The sequence below is a fragment of the Eretmochelys imbricata genome, chromosome 2, assembly GCF_965152235.1.
Source record: "Eretmochelys imbricata isolate rEreImb1 chromosome 2, rEreImb1.hap1, whole genome shotgun sequence".
Lineage (NCBI taxonomy): Eukaryota > Metazoa > Chordata > Testudines > Cheloniidae > Eretmochelys > Eretmochelys imbricata.
In genome coordinates, this window is record NC_135573.1 from 80,095,560 (window position 1) to 80,117,576 (window position 22,017).

A 22,017-nucleotide genomic window follows, 5' to 3' on the forward strand; every position below is an offset into this window, starting at 1 on the left:
TTGTAGCGTATCCAACTGAAAGGGAAGCATTAGCCTTTAAAGTCCAAGATGGTTTGTCTGCAAACAAACTGCCATGTGCACCTGCAAAACCCAACCCTAAGCATTCATCTTTATGAAACTGTTGTTGTCTTGGGCTAGTTATTTTATAAGTGATTTTAAGCTTAAAATGGTAATTGTTCAGTTTGTTTACCAGTCACTAACCCCCTTCATGTAAGTCAATGGGAGATGTGTAGATAAATCCTTTTGTTTAGGTCTGAACGTACATGGAATTTATTATTAATAATTGTAAAGAAGTACTGCAAGTAGGTTAATATTATGGTATCCATTCCTTGTAACAATAACGGCTTTTTCCCCTCTTGTATGATTTCTAGAATTAAAGAAATGATTTTTTATTTTTTTGTTTTGGTTTTGATTAGGGTCCTGGTCCTGCAAACAGTTATATAAATACTTATTCATGGGGATAGCCCCATTGATTTAACTGAAGTTACTCTTATAAGGCCTCCTTTCTTAAGGGTTTTCCAGGTTGATTCCTAGAATTAGAGGATTTAAAAAAAAAAAAAAGGAATTTATAGGCAATAGTTCGAATTATTTCTTTTTAGATTGTAAAGAATACATTTAAGGCTGTTGAGTAAAATACTTTGTCATCCAGAGTACTGTATACATCTTGTTGTTAGTGTTTGTTGCAATGCAGGTGAAACACTTTATTTAAAAATAAATAAATTAAATGAGAGAAAGGAAGGTTTCTCTAAATCACAGGAATGAATTTATGCCTAAATTATTTGATTTTTTTTTTTAACTTGAGAACTAATAACTGCCATATACATTTTCAGTTTGAAAAACAGTGGTCTGTAAAGGTGAGGAATAATACGTCAGGAAATGGTCCAGTTTTCTACTATTTTTATTTTTATTTTTGTATTAACTCTGAGTTGTTAAACCTTGTTTGTGCATTTATTTTCATATTACTATTTTATCTTGTGTTCTGGTACATTCATTGTAGAATAAGATATTTATTTATTTATTTATTTATTTATTTGACTATCAAGAGAACTTAATGCTAGAAATTCAAAAATAACTCCAGATATATCTGATCCAGGCAGTGCGGAAAGTCCATACTATAACCACATTGCCAGAAGTTTTTATAGTAATACTTTGTATCTAAGCTCTGGCTCTAACCATTAAATGTGCTTTTTATAGAGTACCAAGTTATAAATGTAGTGCAGCTACGGCATATTAATCTTACTGCAGAGATTTAATGAGGCAGTTGTTTTGCGATGGACACTACTGGGAGCAGAAAGCGACATAGTTTTACTTTACCACTGAGCTGCAGAAATATTTCTTGCCTGGTAATAATTATAACCACATGATCTTAGTTTTCCTTTCTTTTGCCAGCACTTTTCCATGCAGAAGTGGCTTGGAAGCTAGTGAAATGTATTGGAAACTGGGCAGTTTTCGTGGTAGTTTGACATTTTAGCTCTGATCAGCCATGGGTCCTTGTTGCGTAGAGAGAAATATGTAAGATGAGTTTCAAGAATACAGATAGTCTTTGCCAGTCCATTGAGATGCCTTTTAGATATTCATTACTTTTACTTGACTTTTATATGGGTTATAAAAAGTAAATGTGGTGAAACCTCATTTTTACATGGACAGAATGGAATTTCTGCTGGTTGGCCTTAAGCTGATCCCATACTTGAAATTAATTGAAGTCCATTGGTTTATTACCGCCAACTCTTTTAAGCCAATGCAATTTTTCATTTTCCCCAAAGTTGCAGTTTTATTAGACCAAGTTATAGAAATAACATCCCTTATGAGGAGGAGGAAGAGGAGAAGGACAGAACCACCTGCCAGAGAACGTAGTAATGGGAAAATCATACTACTTTTAATTTCCACTTATAAATAATGTTAACATAATCAGTAACAGAAGACAGATCTTGATTTTTTTTTTATTGTGTTCATAAATTGACTTTTTTTCTGTATCAAATCTAATCCTCCTTTCTATACTAGATAATTAGAAATGTAGGCTGTAAGCCATGTGCAGTTGCAGACATCGTAAAGTGGTAGTGGGGGGCTAGAGCCGTGTTTGTTATAGATGGTAGTTGGGGCATGGCTGTGGAGTTTACAGAATTGACAGTACTAGTGTTTGCAAGTGTTGGGGATGGAGATGTTTGAATAGATGATTGTAGTATTTGTGGCTTTGTTAGTTGCAGATGTTAGGTTGAAGAGGGGCATTTATGGTACTTAGAGGTGTTTGATACAGACTGTTTGAAAGCACAAGCCTTAATTAGGAAGAGGTAAAGATGCAACTGCATGCATATTGCATTTATGAACCAGGTTTTATCTAGGCTCACAAGGAGCTTTTCAAATGATGAAACTAAGCATGTGTGCAGTCACTAACGAACAGCCACCTCTGGGGTGGAAGACAGCTGCTGTTACGATTTAGAAAACCATCCCACAGACTCCAAGTTATATGACCTATTTAAAAAATATATATATATTTTGTGGTGGTGTCTCTCCAAGACAGTGAATAGGGAGGAAATGCATTCACCAACAGAGAGGCTGAGACTGCCAGAACTCATTTCACAGGAGCATCATAGGCTATAAGTGAACCTAGGTCCCAGAGGGTCCCCCTGAAGTGTTGACCTAAAAACAAATGTGCCAGGTGGCTACAGCATGTATTCTAAAGTTGCTGCAAAAGGGAATAAGCTTGAGTGAGTCCTGTCCCTGTAGAGTTATATCTGTGAATGCAGAAGTGGAAGCAAAAACATTTTTATTACTGTTAAAATTATTTTAATTCTAATAACTAGTATCTATGTAGTAAGCTTTGACTTGAGTAATTCTTCATGTTTTTGTGTGCTAAGGTGTGTGTGTTGTGGTGTTGGATTCTTGTAAAGTGCCAGTATTCATGAACAATAGTTCTTGAATTTTTGCCCGCCTTCCCCTTTTTTTTAAAGCATGGTAGTTAAAGCAAACAGGTCTGTAAACTTTATGTGCATCATTTAAATACTCATGTTAAAATTCAGACCCAGTGCCCACATTTCCCTGAGTGCTGTCAGTTTTATGAGATGAAGCTGGGAGCCTGAGCTGAACAACTAATAGTATGCAATATGCATGTGCTACCTTCCAACACGTGTTTAATGATGTTGGGGTCAGTTTGCAAGAGTTAAGACAATTATTTCTTTTCCTGAACTGCTTGTAACCTAGTGGTATTTTAACTACTCTGTTAAGCTTACTGAAGAACTTGGAAAATGTTACTGGTACACAGATTGTTTAGATCCAGATCCAGAATTTAAAAATGGCAGAAGAGCTTTCCTAGGTTCAGATGGTGTCATTTTTGGCAATGTTAGTCTGCATACTACTACTTAATTTGGAAGTAGATGCCTGAGTTAATGTTCTTATTCTAGCATCAAGAAATTTAAAATTGTAAGAATCTTGCCATGTATGTAGGTGTGGTTTAACAGAGCAAACATACCCATTCACCACACTTACTTCTTTCACTCATTTGTTGATGCTCTGTAATATAACTCCCTTTAAAAACAAACCTTGCCATTTATCCTGTCAGAGAGATTCTTCTGGCTTAGCTCATGAGCCACATAGTGTGAGGAAGCTTACTTAACGACAGGTCTGTTTCATTTCTGGTTTATGGATAAGTATCCTCTGTCGTTGGTAAATGATTTGAAGGGCAGCAGTGTTTATTGCAGGTTTCAGGGAGATGGTAAGAGCCATGACAGTTGTGGCAGATGTAGGGAATAGTTGGTATTTGTGGCAACTGTACCATTGCAGGCATCTCATCATGGAGGAGTGGTGATGATGGCTTTTGTAGCAGACGGAAAAGGATTAGGTCCTAACTGTACTTCTTTCTCTGTGTTTTTATTAAGAATTCATTTTCTCAGGTGACTTATTCCAGCTGCATAAAGTGAAGCGTTCTCAAATGTCTGAAAAGCAGATGAGGCTGTCCATATGGAAAAAAGTAGTAAAATGTGTGGGTTCCTACACACATTTGTTGTATTGTGGTTCCTGAGAAGAACAAAAGTAAACTGCCAGTTTGCTTTATTGGAGAAGACAGATTGTTTTATTTCTGTCTTTGGGGGAAACGCTTAGTAAAATGGGCAAAAAGTCAGGAATAGTTAAGGCACCACAGTGTACTCTACCTCAAAAGAAGAAAAGTCAACCTAAATTACTCTTCATTTAACCTCATTCCAGCATTAGTCATTTACAGAGCTGAGGTAGTGCAATGAATTGTATGGTTCCTACCGTGCTCAAGGGATTTGGCTGAGATCACCTGACACATTTAACTTAGAACTTGATAGTGGGATCATGCCTGCTATTTTGGGGTTAGGACTTGCTTGTCCCAGTGATCCTCAAAATACTTGTTATCCCAAACAAGAGAAAGGTGTCCTTGTGGAGTAGTTACAATTTATAACAGTTAGTTTCCAGCTTCCCGTGATCTGGCAAAACAAGGAATCCATCCAGCTTATTCTTTAGTTAAATTGTATCCAAGTTAAAGCACATACATATAACTTTAACCCAAAGCATAGTTTTTTCTGTAATATTGTTCTACATCAAGTAATAGGGTGATAGAATATTAAGACTGGCTTATGAAATACAGAACAATTTCATCAGTATGTTAATCAGTTCAGTTTATTTTAATCTTTTATTTAATTCTGGTAATTTCCTGTGAAATACTACAGTTAACTGTGAAAAGAAACTCTCCTAAACTCATTGTTTTTTTTTTTTTTTTTTTAAATTTTCATTGAACACTGTTTAATTGTAAAGGTAATATTTCCTTTCTTATTGTGATCAAAGCCCCTGGATAAGCTGTGAAAAAATTGATAAAGTTAACACTGAAGTATGGGAGAGTTGTTTGAAAGGGGGAGAGTGCTGTTTAGTTAAGGTAGAGGGAAAATTTCTTTCATCATCAAGAATAGAAAAAAAGTTAAGGAAAGAGGTTTCCTCTGCTTATTTAGCAATAAAATGTAAAGTGTGTTTCTCCTGTGCAGCAGGCTCATGCCAAATGTATTTCTGCTTCTTGGTAACAACAAGAACCAATCTGATTTTTAAAAGGATCTGTTCTTAAAAGCCCTGAGGTCACAGTCTTGATTTTCTTTCAGATGCTAACTGTAAACTAGAAGACAAGGCAGAAGATGGAGAGGTGATAGATTGTAAGAAAAGGCCAGAAGAAGGGGAGGAGTTAGAGGAAGAAGCTGTGCACAGCTGTGACAGCTGCCTCCAGGTGTTTGAATCACTGAGTGATATCACAGAACACAAGATTAATCAATGTCAACTGACAGGTAAACAATACTTATCGCTTTGTGGCTTCTTGCACTGTTCTATTTCTGATTCCAGTTTTTTTTCTTCAGATTCATCTCCCTCCCCCAAGTTGTTTTACTCCTACACTTGAATGCTTAAGCCTTAGGTGATGCCCATCGTTAATTCCGTGGTAAAGTTATGCTGTGAACTGGTGCACCATAAATTTTATTCAGATTGGATAATTACTGCGTTCACACCTGATTTAAACTGTGCTATAGCTTTCAGAGGGCCTGGCTACTACTCTGTTTTCCAGACTTATAGCATACAGTTTTACATGCCTTTTGACTTAAATTAAAAAAAAATATGTCAACCGACGATGCTGGTAAACAGGTTTGACTGCAGTTGGATAATGGATGAATTCATACAATGGTGGGCTATAGATCGGGATCTGATACTTCTTTGTTCTTAGCTGTTACAACAAATGAGCAGACAGTGATCAATAAATGGAGGTTGAGGGGAATAACAGCAAATTGGTAGACTATAAATAAAAATGCAAACATTAAGTGGCAGAATTGAATGCATATTGGACACTGTTAACTTCTCACAAACACAGCTGGGTAAATGGACTTGTGACTAGCTTGAGTCATTTAATTTGTGGGCAAAGAAGCAGTAGTCTAAAGACTTGGGCCCTGTTCATCCAGTGAGATCTTCATAGGTGACACATTTGCTCCTATGGAAATCTTATTGAAGTAGTTTTGTTTTTAGGCTTACAAACTATTATGATGGATGATACACAGGTCAAAATAGACTGAATGTCAGGGGAAGGGCATTTTCTTTCCATTAAATAGTAAATTAGTTTGAACTATTAAGAGATGAAATTCAGTTGTTATACAATACAGCTATCATGGGGCAGGCTTTGCATGATTATAATTTTGTGTGTGCAGGAAACCAGTCCCATATATTAACCGTTTTATTGAAAGTGTGTGTGTGTGTTCATTTACCTGTTAACCCACTGGAGTCCAAAAAGGCTTCTAGTAGTATAGACAGACAATAAGTGGCACTGCAGCTGATTCAGAATGAAGTGGAGAAAGGAGACAGACAGAGGAGTAGGGAGTAGGCAGAAGCAGAAGAAATGTCAAGGGAAGAAACTGAATTTGTTGAAGGATTTTAATCCCAAACCTAGGTTGTGGAAGATGAAACTATGATGTAATGTGGAAGTATTTGTAATATCAGGAGATATGTTTTACCTTTTCTCTCTCTTTTCTTGCCATTTCTTGTTTAAATATTGTTCTGTCTTAAATTTAGGCAATTCAGTCCTTCCCTAATCACACCTGCAAGTTCTTAGTACTTGAATTGGCCCGACTTGAGGCAATGTCTCCTGTCTGTGACTGGTGAGGCACTGTTTCTGGCCGAATGGCTTTTCTCTATTTTATCTTATTCTGGTGTATTATTATTTTTCTGTCTCCTCCTCTTTTGTTACCTCTTCTGTTCTATCTTCTTTTGCCCTTCCTCACTCTTACTGGTTTTCCCCAGTCCCGCAACAAAAATTTCCTCCTCAATGCCCCCTTTCCTGCCTCAAATCCCCCTTATTCTTACCCTGCTTTCCCACTTATTCTGGTGCCTGCCCTACCCCTTTCTTGCTGCTTTTCCCCAATTCGTTCTCCATCCCATGCAGTCCTGTGATTTCTCCCATGCAATAGGTTTTCTGCTCACATTGCAAGCAGCATGAACTGAACAGTGCTTCCACACCATAGCTGGGGAAGTGAAAAAGTCCTCAAGCACTGCTCCTGATCTACAACACCTTTGGCCTTGCTAAAAGGCAAATGGTGCCATGCTAAATGAGGGCTAGAGTGAGTTTGCTGCATGAGTCAATTTGGAAGAAAAAAAGTTTGTTTTTGAAGGGAGGTATTTAAGCCCATTTAAGAAAAAAACTCCAAACTATATCACTCTTGCAAGAAAATGGATGGTTGTTAATGGGTTGCAGCAAGAGGATTCAAAATAACAAAATCCTTTTGTCTGCTTTTGCTCATAGGGTGCCAGGTAGGCAAAGAAGCCAACCCTCCTTTGCATAAAATTACAAATGATCTGCATGTATATATTTATAAGAGAGTAAAAATGGAGGAAATGACCAGTATAGTGGAAGAGGTTCCCATTCCTTGGCTCTTCAGAAAACTCCTAAAACTAAATTAAAGAAGTTCTTGTTAATAGGAATTGTGTGCCTGGGCCAAGAATAGTATAGATGTTATAGAACTGGGGCATGAAATGTATTGACTCTTGTGTTTTGTGCTCATTTCTACTATATTTGTTAGAAACAGTTATTAGACAAGTACCTCTGTAATAAAAGCAATAGTAATAATGCACATGAAATAAATGGTGTTTGTTTTTAGCATCTGTAGAGTTCTACCCAACTCACAATTAAATTAGTGGAAAAACTCTGTGACCAATGTCAGTGGGTGCAGGGTCAGGATCAAAGCTTCATTACAAAAATATAACCACGTTTGGGTTTTTTGAGCAGCCCCCGTTCTTCCTAACCAATAGCATCTATTTCTATCTCTGCTTGTCGTCTTTTTCAAGAAAGTCTATGAAACTAGTAGGCACTGAGGAGCTGTATAGACCCTTTTACAAGCAGTTTGTCCATAGTGTTCAAACTTGGGTGTCTCAAGTTAAGCTCCTAAATCCAAATTCTGTTTCCTACATCAGTATTTCTTGTGTTTCAAAAGTGCCTGAGCACCTGCAACTTGCATGGATTTCAGTGATCTTTGGAGGTGCTCTTGTAGTGGACATGGAGCTACTTTTTAATAGTTTATAAATACTGTATTTTGACCCTGTTCAGATGGTTGATGTGGGACTATACTGGGTTAAATCAACAGGGTTGTTGGGGAAACAGGCAGGAAGGCAAAACAGTGACTCTTGTATGAGAGACACCTCTTAGCAGAGCCTTTGTTGTTTGTTATAGGGTAATGGGAGAGCCTTTGTCCCAAGGAGACTGGCTCGCCCTCCTGTTGAGCCTACCAAACTGATAGCACTCCAGGTCATTCTGATTTCAGTTCTTATATCTATATTTAAGTTTGTAACTTGAGGCACCCAAGTCTGAAAATTTTGGCTTTCTTCTACTGAGACTGCTATGCCAGTCTGGATGAACACAATAAACTTGCTTTGTCAAATCTCCTTTCTGTTCTCTTCTCCAGAGATAGAAGTAGGACTGAGGCTAGTGATTCTTGGAGGAGTATCAGTTTTACTTTGCAGGCTCAATCTTGAGTATCCTGAATTGCTGTTTTGTCACTAAGTTATGTAAGGAAGGGAAGGGAAGCTATCCACAATTGGTTCTTTCCATCCAACAGATTGTTGGTGGGGTTGAATTCTACGCTTGCTTTCTGGAGGAGGTGATAGTTGCTCTTTTATCCTAATGTGTATGCTGTGATCTTTTCAATTTGGGCCTGATTCCAATGCCACTGAAGTCAGTGGAAAGACTCCAGTTGACTTCAGTGGGTGATGGATCAGGCCCTTTACGAGATATGCAGTAGTATTTTTTTTCCTATCATAATTTTTCTTTGTGCTGACATTTTATATGAAAAAAGCCGATGTTTTATTCACGTTAATTGTTCACACCTAAAACGTTCTTGGAATATAGATAATGGATTAAGGAAAAAAAGACAGAATTTTTCACGCTATGTATTCACCGGTATGTAAGACACTGAACTACGTTAACTTAGTCTCCTGAAAAGATGAGTTATAAAGGTATAGTATTAATAGAGAAGTTCTCCTGATCTTAACGGTCTTCACTTTGTTCTTCTCACAAGGTTGTGTTTTTAATAACTCATGGATCACTTGCAAGCTGTCATTCTCTGAGTAAAGCTGTGATATCAGACAAAGAATCCTGGTAGCATTGTCGTTGATTATGAGGTGATTCTTTAGGTGTGTTTGTGTGGAGCCCCCTGTAAGGTGCAAATGTGCCTCGTGTACATGAGATAGGATTTTTTGAATACCAGTTTCCAAGATCACACATGCATCATGTTTCCATGCAGGGCCAAAATGGATGGGGCAGCCACAGCCCTCCCTCAGTTCCCTCTTAATGCCCGAGCAGGGAGATGGAACCCAGCCAGTGTCTGCCCCACAATTCTCTTCAGAAACCCTACATTGGTTCCTTTAAATCTCTTCCAACCTATTTGGTGAAGATCTCTTACCACCAAACTGATCAGTTCCCCAGTACAATGACCTGTACAGCGGGACAAGGCACTTTGAGCCAGTCGCCACAATTTACATCAGAATCCAATTCCTCAGGGTTCAAACTATGCCTGTCTTGTGATGGAACTATTTTTGTCAAGGGTGGATACAGCCTAGAGAACCACATCCCAAATAAGTTTTCTGTGTGGTAAGTCCTTCTCCACCAGGACCCACAGAGGAACACTCAGCTCAGCTCTTCTTGGGCAATCCATGTGGATGACTTTTGGACTCAAAAGTAAGGAGTACAGTAAGGCTGGATAAACTAGTGTTAGCTGGCACTCCCTTGGGCACTCTTCACTCTGGGATTGGGCACTGGAAAGAAGTGAAGGAGGATGCATGTAGAGTAGGCACCAGTGATGTAGGCCCCAACCACCTTAACATCAGTAAAGGCCGCTGTGTGCAAGACCTTGATGCCTATTGTCTGAGCACTGAGTCCCTCAGCACTGAGAGTCACAGAATGAGAAACCTGACACCAGTCCAAGGGCTTCATGTATACTATAGAGATATGCATATCACTGCTGAACATGTTCCTGGTATTGAAGAGCTGCCTGTCACCCACTGGGCTATGGGATATTGTGTCATTTGGGGGAGAGAGAGAGAGAGCGCACAAGCATGAGCATTTGGTGGTTAGAGCTCTTACCCAGGATGTGGGAGATCCAAAATCTAGACCCCCTACTCCAGTGACTCTTAAATTATTTATTCACTGTGGAACAACTTCCACAGGAAAGACTCAAGGAGACTCACATCAGAATATCCTATAGCCCAGTGGTTAGAGCACTTACCTGAGAGGTAGCAGATCCCTGTTTAAGATGCTTCGCCATCTTTGGTGGACCAGGGTCTGCCACATCCCAGGTGAATACCCTAACCATGAGCCTAAAAGTTATGAGAGAGCTCCTCCTCTGCCTCCCTCCCCTGCAGTTTCTTGCTAAAACCGCATAACTCCAGGAGTGGTTTTGCAGGTGAGAATTGCTAGCAGAGAGAGGTGCCTCCCTGCAGCCTGGACGTAGGTGTTTATCTCTGTGAGAGGGGCAGGGTTTAGCACACACCCCTTTCGTTGGCATCGCCCATTGGCTGGCTTACGCAGCTCCATGCCTAGCATGCTGGCTTCGTGAATCAGAGTCTAAGGCTGTGTCTACATTGCCACTTTCAGCGCTGTAACGTGGGCAGTGTAGACATACCCTTGGGAACCTAGACTCCTGTACAATGAATGAGGAAAGAAGGATCCCTTAGGGTATGTCTACACTGCTCACGTTACAGCGTGGCCGTGGCAGCACTGTGACATGGGCAGTGTATACATGCTTTATCGCCAGGGGAGAACTCTCCTGGCGATAACTTTTAAAAAACCACCCCAAACGAGCAGTGGTAGCTTTATTGCTGGGAGCGCAGCGCTAAAGCTTTTGTCGCTCGGAGGTGTTTTTTCACACCCCTGAACGACTAAAGTTTTAGCGCTGAAAATGGTGGTGTAGACACAGCCTAACTCAGGCTTTGTGAATCACAGTGATTTTCTAGGCACCTAAATGTTAGGCACTGTGATGCTCAGCACGCTTGAAATATGCCCTCTTCCTATTAACTCAGCTAGGCCTCCTAGTGAACTACGAAAAATCATCTTGGATCCTATTACTGATGATAGAGCTCATAGGAGCGCTGTTCTGTGAGAGTGTACCTCCCTGAAAACAGGTTCCTGATGCACAGGATAGAATCAAACCTGATTATGATGGAATGGATGCATGTGGAGCAGCTAGGTTGTATGATGGTTTGCGGATATGTGATGCTGCTAGCTAGACTTCACTTGCAGCCACTCCAGCTCTGGCTCAGGTCAGTCTGTTCCGCAACAAAACTATGTTTGAGTTTCGAAGAGGATTCGAGCAGATGATGGAGGGAAGGCAAGAGGAGGCTGAAGGGAAAAGTCAAGGCTTGCAGATGAAAGCTGGACTGGTGAATTCTGAGGATAAACTGCTGGGTGGGGACAATGGCCAGTGGAAGCATGTGACTACAAGAACCAGGCTGAGGAAAAGACCAGCTAGTGAAGGAGAAATAGAGTTCATGAACAGGTTTGCTGAGTTGGAGAATGAAGAAGGGGTAACTGAAGGTGGGAAGGCCAGGAAGAAGAGAAGAGCAGCAAGTCCTATAGGAAACCCGGAGTTCAGAGTCCCAGCAGGACACGTGACGACTTGCCAAAGATTGCAAAAGGGAATGAAAGACAAGAGGACTCGCAGCCGGAAAGAATAGGAGGAAGGCCAGAGAATCACACCATCATCAGGAAAAGGCAGATCTGTGTGGTTGGAGACTCCCTACTAGACAGGCCTGTCATCAGAGCTAATTTGGAGAACAGAAGAGTGTGATGTCTATTGGGAGCTAAGATATGTGATGTGGATCTGAGGCTGAAGAAGATTCTAATGGGAGCAGGAAAGAATCCACTGTTTGTCCTTCATGTGGGAACAAGTGATACAGCTAGATTCTCACTGGAACATATCAAGGGAGACTATGCCAAGCTAGAGAAGATGCTTAAGAAATTGGAGGCTCAGGTGATCTTCAGTGGGATGAGAGGAGGAGAATTAAGGTTATGACAAGATTATGATACTCAACAGATGGCTCAGGCAGTGGTGCTATAAGGAGGGCTTTGGGATGTTTGACTACTCAGAGGCATTCATGGACAGAGGACCATTCTCATGGGATGGACTCCACCTGAGAAGGGAGGAAAATAGACTTCTGGAATGGAGGCTGGCACAACTCAACTTTAAAAGAGCTTTAAACTAGAAACTTGGAGGAGACAGTTGGGAGATGCTCATATAATCTCCGCACCAGATTTTTAACACTGAGAGGGAGGAAAATCAAGTCAAAAAGGATACAGAAATGGGGAAAGGAGCAGCAGTGGGTAGAAGAATGGACATTTAAAAGGAATGGTGGTGCTGATACCAATGATGCTAACAGTCAGGTAGGTGATATTGGCAATAGAATGACTGTATCCACTTAGGCGAGGAATGTGGGAGAAGCCAAGCAGCAACACTTAAGATGTTTGTACACCAATGCAAGAAGTAACAAAATGGAGGAACTAGAACTACTTGTGCAGGAAATGAAACCAGATATTATAGGGATAACAGAAACAAGATGGAATAGTAATCATGACTGGAGTACAGGTGTTTGAAGGGTATGTGCTGTTCAGGAAAGACTGAAATAAAGGCAAAGGTGGTGGAGTAACACTGTATATTGATTACGAGGTAGATAGTAAAGAAATTAGACGTGATGGAATAGATAAGACAGAGTCTGTTTGAGCCAAAATCACTTTGGGGAAGAAGCTAGTAGAGATTTATCTTGGGAGAGTGCTTGGGGTATGCTGCAGACCCCCAGGATCCGATTTGGGTAAGCATAGAGACCTCTTTAATGTTTTTAATGAAATAAATACTACTGGCAATTGTGTGATTATGGGAGCCATTAGCTTTCCAGGTATAGATTGGAGGACAAGTGCTACTAAGAATACAGTAAAAGCTTTGTTAATTGGCATGTTTGGGAAATCCGGGGTGCCAGTTAGTAAAAAATTCAGGTTAACTAAGAGTTATACTTACCAATGGAATACCAATTTTCAAAGAATTAGAATACAATAAAATGAATAAAGTATAAAATAGTATACAGATACTCACCAATCTAGTATTAGTACTGCATTGCAGAGTGGTTGGTTTTTTGAAGCATTTAGGTGTATACAAGTAAAGTTTTCTATACAGTAGGTTATGACACTGTATATCACTATAGGCAGTGCATAGCGTACACCCAGATCACTAAAAATACATTTAACACAAAAACTATACTGAACATAATTTAATCTTTCTTTGATGATTCAGAAGACACTTCAGGATCTTGCAGTTCCTCAGGGTCATTATTATCAACATCAATTATCATTGTAGATGTAGAAGGTGTAGGAGATTGGGCTGAATCTGTACTGATCCTATGACACACCCTGGAAGCTGCTTTTTTGAATGAATTCCTGGTATTAGCTTGCTTGCTTGTCTTCTGCCTCTTTTGCATAAAAGTAGAGTGCAGAATGTGCAATTGCATAACCTCCTGGGCAGTATAACATGGCTGCCTTTTTGCAAATTTAACTATTATGTCAAAAGTTGAAGCAGCTTTTTCCCGTGTTATTTTGTCCTCTTCACTAAAATCATCTCCTTCACTGCCTTTATCATTGTGCTTTTGACTTTTCAGGATTCAAAACATTCTCTGTTATTTCTGCATCAGTAACAGTATGTGTCACTTCAACCTCCTTGTCAGCTTCAACCCATTCTTCTATCTCACTTTCATGAAGTTTGTTGATTGGGCGTGAAGGAGTATCCTTCACCATCTGATCATTTCAATGAAAACGATTAATATAAAATACTGTCTAGCTGTTCTAATTTAGGCATATGCAGAGTATGGCATTGATCAACAGCTTTATTTGGCTCACAACTAGCAAAAAATTGAGCAATTGTCCTTTCTGAGCCTTTATGCTGTATATCATGGGCGAGCCAACATTGTACTCTTGAATCAAAACATTCCTATTCTTGCCTTTTTCAAGATGTTTACAAGTATCTGTTTTCTGTTTTAATGTCAACACAAGTCTCACGCTTCTTTCCTTTGCTTTTTGCTGGTATTTTGAATGCCATAATGGTAGGGTGGCGTTGATATTTTACGACAAACACAGGACAATACACCAAGTAATAAACCAACTGATTACAATGGCAGATATAAATAGAAAGAACAGCATTTGGCTCTTCTTGGTTAACTCTAGCATAGTCCGACTGCTCTTGGAAATACTCTGGTCCCAAATAGCATTGGCATCGATTCTGGTTAGCTTTGGCATTGGTCCCAGTTACTAGATTGAAGATGTGCTGGTTTCTAGAGCTTTCTGGTTTATAAAGTGCTGAATTACACCTCTCTTACTGTAGTAGGGCCCAGATTTTCCTGGACGTGATAGCTGACGGTTTTCTTCACCAAATAGTCACTTAGCCAACAAGAGGTGATGCCATTTTTGATTCGGTATTTGTGAGTAGTGAGGACTTCGTAAAAGAACTGATTGTAGGGGACAACCTTGGTACGTGTGATCATGATCTAATTCAGTTTAAACTAAATGGAAGACTAAACAAAAATAGATCTGCAACTAGGGTCCTTTCAAAAGGGCTAACTTTAAAATGTTCAGGGAATTCGTTAGGGAAGGCTGACTGGACCAAAGAACTCAAGGATCTGAGTGTGTGAAGGCTTGGAATTAGTTTTTGCAACTTGGAATTAAAGTATCTGAAGCCTGCATCCCAAGCAAGGGGAAAAATTCATAGGGAAGGTTTGCAGACCAAGCTGGATGAGCAACCATTTCAAACAGGTGATTAAGAGACAGCAGAAAGCCTACAAGCAATGGAAGATGGGATGGATCAGCAAGGAAAGCTACCTCTTGGAGGTCAGAAAGTGTAGGGATAAAGTGAGATCTGCCAAAAGCCAAGTAGAGTTGGACCTTGCAAAGGGAATTAAAATATAATAAAACATTCTATAGCCATATAAATAAAAAGAAAACAAGAAGTGGGACTGCTAACCACTGAGGATGGGATAGAGATAATCTGTGCATGGTCCCACACCTAAACAAATACTTTGTCTTAGTTTTTAATAAGGCTAATGAAGAGCTTAGAGATAGTGGCAGGGTGGCTAATGGGAATGATATGGAGGTAGAAATTACCATATCTGAGGAGGAGGTCAAACTCAAACAGTTTAATGGCACTAAATCAGGGGGCCCAGATAATCTCCAGCCAAGAATATTAAAGAAACTGGCATATGAAATTGCAAGCCCAGTAGTAAGGATTTTTAATGAATCTGTAAACTCTGGGATTGTACCTTATGACTGGAGAATTGCTAATATATTTCCTATTTTTGAGGAAGGGGGAATAAAGTGATCCAGGAAACTACAGGCCTGTTAGTTTGACCTCACTTGTTTGCAAGGTCTTGGAAAAATTTTGAAAGGGAAAGGAGTAAGGACATAGAGCTAATTGAGATAAAATACAACATAGTTTTTCAAAAGATAGATCATGCCAGATCAACCCAATCTCCTTCGTTGAGAAGACTACTGTTTTTTTAGACAAAGGAAATGCAATAGATCTAATCTACCTAGATTTCAGTAAGGCATTTGATACAGTTCCATATGGGAAATTATTACTTAAATTGGAGAAGATGGGGATTAATATGAGAATAGAAAGATGGATAAGGAACTGGTTAAAGGGAAGACTACAGTGGGTCATACTGAAAGGTGAAATGTCAGGCTAGAGGGAGATTATTAGTGGAAGTCCTCAGGGATCGGTCTTTGGACAAATCTTATTTAACATTTTTATTACTGACCTTGGCACAAAAAGTGAGTGTGTGCTAATAAAATTTGCTGCTGATAAAGTTGGGAGGTACTGCGAATATGGTGGAGGACTGAAATATCATATAAGATAATTTGGACTACTTTGTAAAATGTAGTAATAGAAATGGGATGAAATTTAATAGTGCAAAGTGCAAGGTCATGCATTTAGGGACTAACGGCAAGAATTTTTGCTATAAGTTGGGGACGTATCCGTTGGAAGTGATGGAGGAGAAGAAGGATCTGGGTGTATTGGTTGATCGTAGGATGCCTATGAGCCACCAATGTGATGTGGCTGCGAAAAAGACTAATGCAGTCCTAGGATGCATCAGGCGAGGTATTTCCAGTAGAGACAGGGAAGTGTTAGTAGCATTATACAAGGTACTGGTGAGATATCGTCTGGAATACTGTGTTCAGTTCTGGTCTCCCATTTTTAAGAAAGATTAATTCAAACTGGAACAGGTGCAGAGAAGGGCTGCTAGGATGATCTGAGGAATGGAAAACTTACCTTATGAGAGGCAACTCAAAGAACTTGGCTTGTTTAGCTTAACCAAAAGAAGGCTGAGAGGAAATAGGATTGCTCTCTATAAAAACATCAAAGGGATAAATACCAGGGAGGGAGAAGAGTTATTTAAATTAAGCGCCAATGTGGATAAAAGAACAAATGTGTATAAACTGGCCATCAACAAGTTTAGGCTTGAAATTCGATGAAGGTTTGTATTAGAGGAGTGAAGTTCTGCATCAACCTTCCAAGGGGAGCAGTGGGGGAAAAAACCTAACTGCCTTCAAGACTGAGCTTGATAAATTTATGGAGAGGATGATATAATGAGATTGCCTACATGCCACTGTAGGCAATCTGCGACTAATAACAGCAAATATCTCAAATCGCTGGATGGGCACTAGATGGGAGGGCTTTGAGTTACTACAGAGCCTTCAAAATACTACAGTTGTCTGGTTGGTGGGTGTTGCCCACAGGCTCAGGGTCCAACTAATTGCCATATCTGGGATTGGGAAGGAATTTTCCCCTGGGTCAGACTGGCAGAGACCCTGGGTTTTTTTGTCTTCCTCTGCAGCATGGGGCACTTGCAGTTTTAAACTTGTAAATGGTGGATTCTCTGTAACCTGAAATCTTTTAAATCATGATTTGAGGACTTCAGTAAATCAGCCAGAGGTTATGGATCTATTACAGGAGTGAGTGGGTGAGGTTCTTTGGCCTGCAATATGTAGGAGGTCAGGTTAGATGATCATGAAAGTCCCTTCTGGCAATAAGGTCTCAGAAGGTGATGGTTTCACTTTCATTTGTTACAAAACTGAGTTGGTGGAAAGAATCTGGAAACATGCATAAAGGGATACCATTCTCTAGCCCTTCTCCACCAAAGACTTTAATCATAGATACATCATGTAGGGAAGCCCATTTGGACCACCTACAAATGCAAGAGACTTGGTCCCCAGAGGATATGGGGCTCCACATCAATGTCCTGGAGCTCAGAGACATCAGGCTAGCCTGTGTGGTCTTCCTCCTGTTCTTCAAAACTCCACAATGTAGATCTTGGTAGATAAAATCTCTGTGATGCACTAGATAAACAGATAAGGAGGCACATGCTCATCTTCCCTCTGCCTGGAAACCATCAAGCTCTGGATGTAATGTCATTGAGGTGGAATAATCCCCACAGCTCTTTATTCCTGGGTGTCAGCAACAACCTGGTAGACTTGCTGAGCAGACAGTTGGTCACCACTCGAGTGATTGCTGTATACTGTCCATCATAGAGACAGTATTCCTCCATTGCTGGGCCCTGCTTGCCACTAATGTTAATGTCAAATTGTAGAACTCTTATTCTAGAGTGGGTACGAGTCTGGGTCATAATCAGATGCCTTCCTTCTGCAGTGGTCCTAAAGCCTTCATGTATGTCCTTTCACAGAACCTCGTGGTCCCGTCAAAGGTGACAAAGCCACTATCACTCTCATAGCTCCATACTAGCTGAGGCAGGTTTGGCTGGTAGACCTACTACAAATGTCCATCCAGTCTCTAGTCCAACTTCCAGACTGCCCAGACATGATCTCTCAACAGTGTGTCCAGATATGGCATCCAGACATGAAGTTGGTGCACGTGATGGCATGGCTGTTGGCTGGTTGAATACTGTAGACAGAGACTACTCCCTACAGGTCCAGAAAATCCTGATACAGAGCAGGAAAATATCTTCAGAAGAATGTATTTGCCTCAGTGGAAAAGGTTCTCAACATGGACAGCCCAAAATGGTCTAGACCTGGTCAGAGCCTTGGTAACTTTGATTCTCAACTACGTATGGCATTTAAAACAGAATGGCCTCTCATTAAATTTTGTTAAGGTCCACTACTCATCGGTTTCAGCTTGCGTTCTGCCTGTACAGTCATGTTTTAGTCTTCTCACCCAGCAGTATTGAAATTTCTCAAAGGGCTACTACACACTTACCCACCAGTCACAATGTACTACCTGGGACCTCAGCCTAGTCTTTCTGAGACTTATGCTCCATTTGAACCTCTGTCAAACTACTCCCTGAACCATCTCACCATTAAGACAGTTTTCCTAGTGGCAATTGCTTCAAGCACTTATGGTCAAGCCTCCCTATACAACATTCCATAGGGAAAGGTGGTGTTGTGACATCACCCTGAAGTTCATTCTAGAGGTGATTTTGGAATTTCATCTAAACCAGCCAGCCAGCCTGCCTATCTCCTTCCCAAAGCCAGAAGAAAAGAAATCACATACTAGATGTATTCAGGACTTTGTTTTATTGCATTGATGGAACCAGATTGTTCATACTGTTGTCCCAATCTATTTATAGTCCTTTCCAGGCATTCTGAAGTGAAAGCCATCTCCTCCGAGGATATTGAAATTTGGTAAGACGGTGTATCTTTGTGTTATTTGGCTGGTGCATCTCTCCCTTGAACATCAAGACTCACTTCACCACAGGTCATTTGAACTGTTTCAATATCCTTATCTACCTGCGTCAGAAATGTGCCAATTTCTGAGATTTGCAAGGCAGCAGTGTGGAATAACCAACTGACTTTTGTCAGTGATACATTGTACTTAACTGGCAGAGCTGATGCCGAATTCAGGAGATCAATACTACAATCAGTGTTTGACTGATGAAGCTAGAACTCCTTATTCCCATCATCCTGACAGGATGCTGCTTGCCAGTCACCTGCAGTGGGATTCACACAGATGCGTACTTGATTAACTGTTCTTGTTGTTGTGTCAGCGGTTCTTCAGAATGTTAGCATGGATCCCACGACCTGCCCTCCATCCACAGTTTTTGAAGATCCTAGCTATTGGGCTTCGTATTACAAGGGAACTGAAGGAGGGTTTTAGCATCTCTTCCCTCTGTGCCCTCATAAGAGAGTACAAGGAGGCACAGGGTACATATATAGCCCCAATGGACACAGCTAGTTTAAACTCCCCTCCCCAAAAAACCAACCCCCCCCAACCCTGATCTCATGCCCATTTTATGCGCATGCACAATAAGAGCCACACTGACTACAACATCTCGAAGAACCACAGTTACTGGGTAACCGTTTTTTACTACATAAGTCTCTATTATATTGGAATGTTTATAATATGTTCTATAATAAAAATAATCTTGTTTCCATGACAGTTTAGTTTTTTAGGTTGTGAATTTTCTGCATTAACTAAAATTATTTTCTTAAAATACTTGCTGTTTTATTATTTGGTGCTTGCTTTAATGACCATTTACAAATGAACTGAATGGGAGGTATAACAGATTATCATTATTTACAGTATATGTTCAGCATATGTTACATGTGGCTTTCAATCTACAATTTTAATAAAACACTCAAACCTCTTTAAATATTTTGCTTAATATAGTTTTAAAAGAACCTTAATTCATATTGTTTATAAAATAAGTGCAGAATGTAAAGCCGTATGGATGATAAGATGGTGTTTCATGTTAGTGCACTGTCTGTGTAAGACCCATTTTGTGATTTGAAGTTTCAGGTCTGTGTCTGGGAAACATTTTATGGACGTGAGTGTTCTTGGAGGGGAAAGGTGACTAAAAACACACACTGCTTTCCCACATGGTATTGGGGTAACTTACTTATACCTGGTGGTTCTGAAACGCTTGCTTTGCTTTAAGAAAAGGAGTACTTGTGGCACCTTAGAGACTAACCAATTTATCTGAGTATAAGCTTTCGTGACCTACAGCTCACTTCATCAGATACATACTGTGCATACTTTTTCCACAGTATGCATCTGATGAAGTGAGCTGCAGCTCACGAAAGCTTATGCTCAAATAAATTTAGTCTCTAAGGTGCCACAAGTACTCCTTTTCTTTTTACGAATACAGACTAACACGGCTGTTACTCTGAAACCTTGCTTTGCTTTCTTACTGTAAAAGAAGTTACAGTAGTTGGAACAGTTGTAGTAATGGGTTGGCTTGATACAAAGGAAAAGCATGGTGCTTATCTTATGTCACCCTCTTTCTACAAGAACAATTGAGTGTGTTGAGATCATACAAATTGTTCTGAGCTGTACCATATATTTTCTTAGAACAGGTATGTCTGTTTTAAATACCTGAATTAGGAAAACGTAATGTAATCTTTAAACATAATGGACTAGCTAAATTATGCCCTAGTTTTAAAGGGGTTTAACTCCTGTTAACATCAGAAGCTGCACTCAGTTATGCTAAAGCTGAAAATGATTGAGTGTATTCAGCATGACTCAAGATACGTTACATATATTTGTGGCAAGTTGCTAGTACCATTCCGAAATGGCTGATAGTTGAAGAAGACTGTTTTGTTTTAAATGTGGATTCTTCATGCTGCTAATTCTGTATCCATGTATTTGTAGTGAGAGGTCAAGCCCTTAGCTGGGGATATCATTTGGGAATACTGTAATGTAAGTTAAATCTATGACCTCTTAATAAGCATCAGGAGAAGGAGATGGGGATCATTCTACTATACGCCCTGGGGGTATCTTCCCTTAAAGCAGACGAGTTGGAACTGTTCAACTTTTTATTTTTTTTTCAGTTTTACCTTCAGGGGGAAATTGATCGATTGGAGATGATTATTCCACAATCTCTGAATCTTTCTTCCTCCATGCTGCGATGGGAACACCTTGAAGTTTAAAGGGGTTGTATCTCCTATGTGCATTGTAGAATAAACCCAGGGAATTTATGGGGACAGCAGTCCCTTTAACACAGTTAGTGTGATAGCAGGCAACATTGGAACTAAAGTTTGTGGACTGAAAAGGTTATTTTAGTTAAATTTTACTGACCAAACATGAGAATTTGTCTGTATAAATGTGAGGTTTGGGTTTTTTTGGGATAAGTTTCTGGAAACGCTTGGGTGTATCTAGATGAGATAGTAGAACTGAGAATTATAATGGCAAATAGAACCAAATTAGAAAAGGTGAACCACTAATACTGTTTCAAAAAGACCAAACTTGATGGGGGATTTGGGATATTGGCTTAATAATATGAAAGAATGGAATTTTTTCCATAACGTTTTTTGTTCAGACGAACTTCTTGTAATGTAGTAAAAAACAAACAAACCCCTCTTTGATAGTAGCTGTATTTATGGAGAAATACGTAAGTAAAATATATAATAATTCTTGTTCATAACTTTTTTCTTAAAAAAGCAAAACAATGAATCAAGTATGAGTTTTATATAATGTATTAATTCATGCAGAATGAATTGGGGGACATTCACTTGTGAACTTTCTATTCCTTGTTAAATTTTGACTTTTTTCCCCTCTTTAAAATATTTCTATGGCATGCATGGAAAAGATGGGCTTCTTCAAATGTCTTTTAAAATGTATACTAAAGAAGCACATCTGTTTAAATTAATATAGTGTATTGGCACTTTATCAGTATATGTAATATATGGATGTTCATTAAAAATTTAATAGAATTATCTGTCACTCTTATTACCTCCCTAACTGTGAATAGAACTGGTATCTCTCATTTGTTTTACTGCATCCCAGCAGGAAGTCCAGTCAAATGACTGGAAGAGGGTTGGGTGACTCATGTGGGGGAAGCTGGAGAAGGGTCAGGTTTTTGAGCATTTTGCAACCCTCTACCTAAGCTGTAAAAGCAATGAAGAGAGAAGCAGGAAGGCAGCTGCTGATTTACCTTTTTCTAACAAACATGGAGTTCAGCATGGGTGTGGAAAATCTTTAATATTGTTAATATAAAACCTCTGTTTAACCA

General features: G+C 39.6%; 1 protein-coding gene across 1 annotated transcript in view; it reads left to right on the top strand.

Moving 5' to 3' along the window:
• ZNF521 (zinc finger protein 521) overlaps positions 1-22,017 on the top strand; it is a 268,371-nt gene that overhangs the window by 18,257 nt on the left and 228,097 nt on the right. Inside the window, exon 4 of the mRNA XM_077810338.1 lies at positions 5,106-5,285. Within this exon, the coding sequence (XP_077666464.1) occupies positions 5,106-5,285 (180 nt within the window). The remainder of the gene's footprint in view (positions 1-5,105; positions 5,286-22,017) is intronic.